Source organism: Palaemon carinicauda, unplaced genomic scaffold (assembly GCF_036898095.1).
Source record: "Palaemon carinicauda isolate YSFRI2023 unplaced genomic scaffold, ASM3689809v2 scaffold9, whole genome shotgun sequence".
NCBI classification, from domain to species: Eukaryota; Metazoa; Arthropoda; class Malacostraca; order Decapoda; family Palaemonidae; genus Palaemon; species Palaemon carinicauda.
The window spans coordinates 677,501-680,000 of record NW_027172203.1 but is presented as its reverse complement, the minus strand read 5'-3'; the positions used below and the strand labels follow the sequence as shown (position 1 = coordinate 680,000).

Sequence of the window (2,500 nt, the reverse complement as noted above, 5' to 3'; positions counted from 1 at the left end):
GGTAGCTTAGTTCTAAATATTAATTTCACATCGACGTTAATTATTCACAATACATTCAATTCTACATTAAGTGGTTAATTTTTTTTATATAGCTTACAAATCTCTTTACATATAAAGGTGTCGAGTTTATACATTCCATGACCAATATTCAAGTTGTTTTCAAAGGTTTCTTTTATGAAACTGGACTCTATGATGTTTCTTTCCACTAAGTTATTTGAATGAACCAATTTCTTTGCACCTGACCAATTAATAGGGTGATTTTTATCTCTAACGTGGGCAAAGAGTGCATTATTATCTTGAGCATACCTGACACTTTTCTTATGTTGTTCAAGAATATACCCGCCACTAGAAATGACCCTTTTTAGCAGGTGTCTAACGAGCTTGGGGACTCCTCCTACTCAACACATGAGTCAAGCCCAGGTAGCGGGTAAGGGAGTGTCATTGTTCTCTAAATCTCTATATGTATGTTCGTACTTTTGCTTTCCCTATAAATTGTAAGAAACCTCTCTCAATAAATCAGTCCTCTGAGGAAGTATCACGAAACTAGTCAGGACTTAAGTGTATATTCCGTATTTTCATTTTCCCTGTGGTTCTTCTGCATCTGAGCATCACGTTTTCCTGTGATTTTTACGCATATATATATATATATATATATATATATATATATATATATATATATATATATATATATATATATATATACAGTACATATCAATAAAGATATTTATCCAACACTGTATTCATGAATAGATTTATATAAAATGATATGTTGTACACTTATAGTTTTAAATTTCCCTCATTATCTAGAATCATAAGGATAAGAAGACCGAAATAGACCAATTATTTTATTTGATAGTTATGACAAATTATTGTTACAAAACATTTCCTAATTTTTGTTTTAAGAATGTTTGGGTATCAAAAAAAGTCTTATTGCATGATATTAAGCTTTTTAAATTCAATCTAAAAAAATCACAGAGAAAGAAAATATGATTATCAATTGATAATGATTTGAACATATCTGAATGTTAGTATCAAGAGGATAATTCCTCTTTCTTTTTCATGGAACTACGGTACATATAAAAGGGGCTACTTCTCAAGTCAGCCAGGGAAAGGAATGCCAGAAACCCCTGAATTAAGTAAAATAGGGAATTGGTGTTCGAGTGAAGGGCCAATGACAGGAGTGCCAGTAACCCCTGAAATAGGTAAAATAGGGGGTTGGTCTTGGGGGTAAGGGCCAATGACAGGAGTGCCAGTAACCCCTGAAATAGGTAAAATAGGGAATTGGTGTTCGGGTGAAGGGCCAATGACAGGAGTGCCAGTAACCCCTGAATTAGGTAAAATAGGGAATTGGCGTAGGGGTGAACGTACATATGGCCTTGACTGGGTTGTGCTCGCAGGTGCAGGGTTAGGAGTCGCAGCCGTTGTGGGAGGAATGGGTTTGCAAAGTATACCGTTGAGTATTGTGGTCAGGTCGCCGGCAAAGCGAGGAAGGTGAAGATTTATAGCCTCCACCACTGCATCTGGATGATCATTCAGCTCCTGAGTCACGTTTGGTCTGATTGCAACGTCGGTCTAAGAGGAAAGATACAAATAGACATGGTGGAAATCATAAGCATAACACCAATTTCACGAGACTGTCCAATCACTCATAATTCTTTTTTTTTTTCTTTTTTGTTAGATCAATATTTTCTCCATTGTATTTAGTTCTTATAAACACGCAAATTATGACTAAACTGAATAATAAGAGTTGACCATATAAGGGACTTGATTAAAGAAGAGAAAAGGGAGCACTTACCGAGATTCCACTAGGATGGAAGGTCGTTTGGAGAGAATTTCTGGTGATACAGAGATTGAAGGGCTCCAGCGAGTAATAGTCGTACGTGAACCTCAACTCCAGATTATTGATAATCATTCTCGATCTGACAGTAGACAAAACCATTGTTAAAGGCAACTGACTAATCTTATATCTCTTAAAGTCCAAATTCGACAAGAATTTTTGTTCAATGATATTACAGGAGGGACAGGTAATATACGGGTAAAGTCAGTTTTGGAAATACTCACCCAAAGACAGTTATTAATGTTACTGCTTGAGGGTCATGTTTTGGTCGATTAATGCGTAGTTCGGCATGACTGGTATTGAATTCCAAATTGTGTCCTTTGAGGTTCAGTGTTGCCTATAAAAGATCAGGAATTATTCGTCGAGACAGAGAATTTGTGTGGTATTAATTCATTAGAAGTAGATGAGATTTAGGAAGAAGACAAATGATTCATTTCTTCTTGTTAAAGAAATTACATACAAAATCAAATGAGCCACAAACAATTAATTGTTTTGTTTAGTGGTTTTCAGAATAACACATAATTAGGTAACAAAGTACGAAGATTTTATAATGCTTCCTTACCTCCTGGTCTTTCCCAAATTCATGGAAGGAGGTGCACTCAAGATTGGAAAAGCCTTTAATTAACAGGTCAACGAAGTCGAAGGTGTAACTGAAAGAAACAA

General features: G+C 35.5%; 1 protein-coding gene across 1 annotated transcript in view; it reads right to left on the bottom strand.

Moving 5' to 3' along the window:
* Positions 1-915: 915 nt before the first annotated feature.
* Positions 916-2,500, bottom strand: part of LOC137637633 (uncharacterized) — a 2,607-nt gene continuing 1,022 nt past the window's right edge. Inside the window, exons 4-7 of the mRNA XM_068369782.1 lie at positions 2,400-2,487; positions 2,062-2,174; positions 1,796-1,919; positions 916-1,572 (exon numbers count right to left, since the gene is read on the bottom strand). Coding sequence (XP_068225883.1) covers positions 1,099-1,572; positions 1,796-1,919; positions 2,062-2,174; positions 2,400-2,487 — 799 coding nt within the window. The 3' untranslated portion in view covers positions 916-1,098. The remainder of the gene's footprint in view (positions 1,573-1,795; positions 1,920-2,061; positions 2,175-2,399; positions 2,488-2,500) is intronic.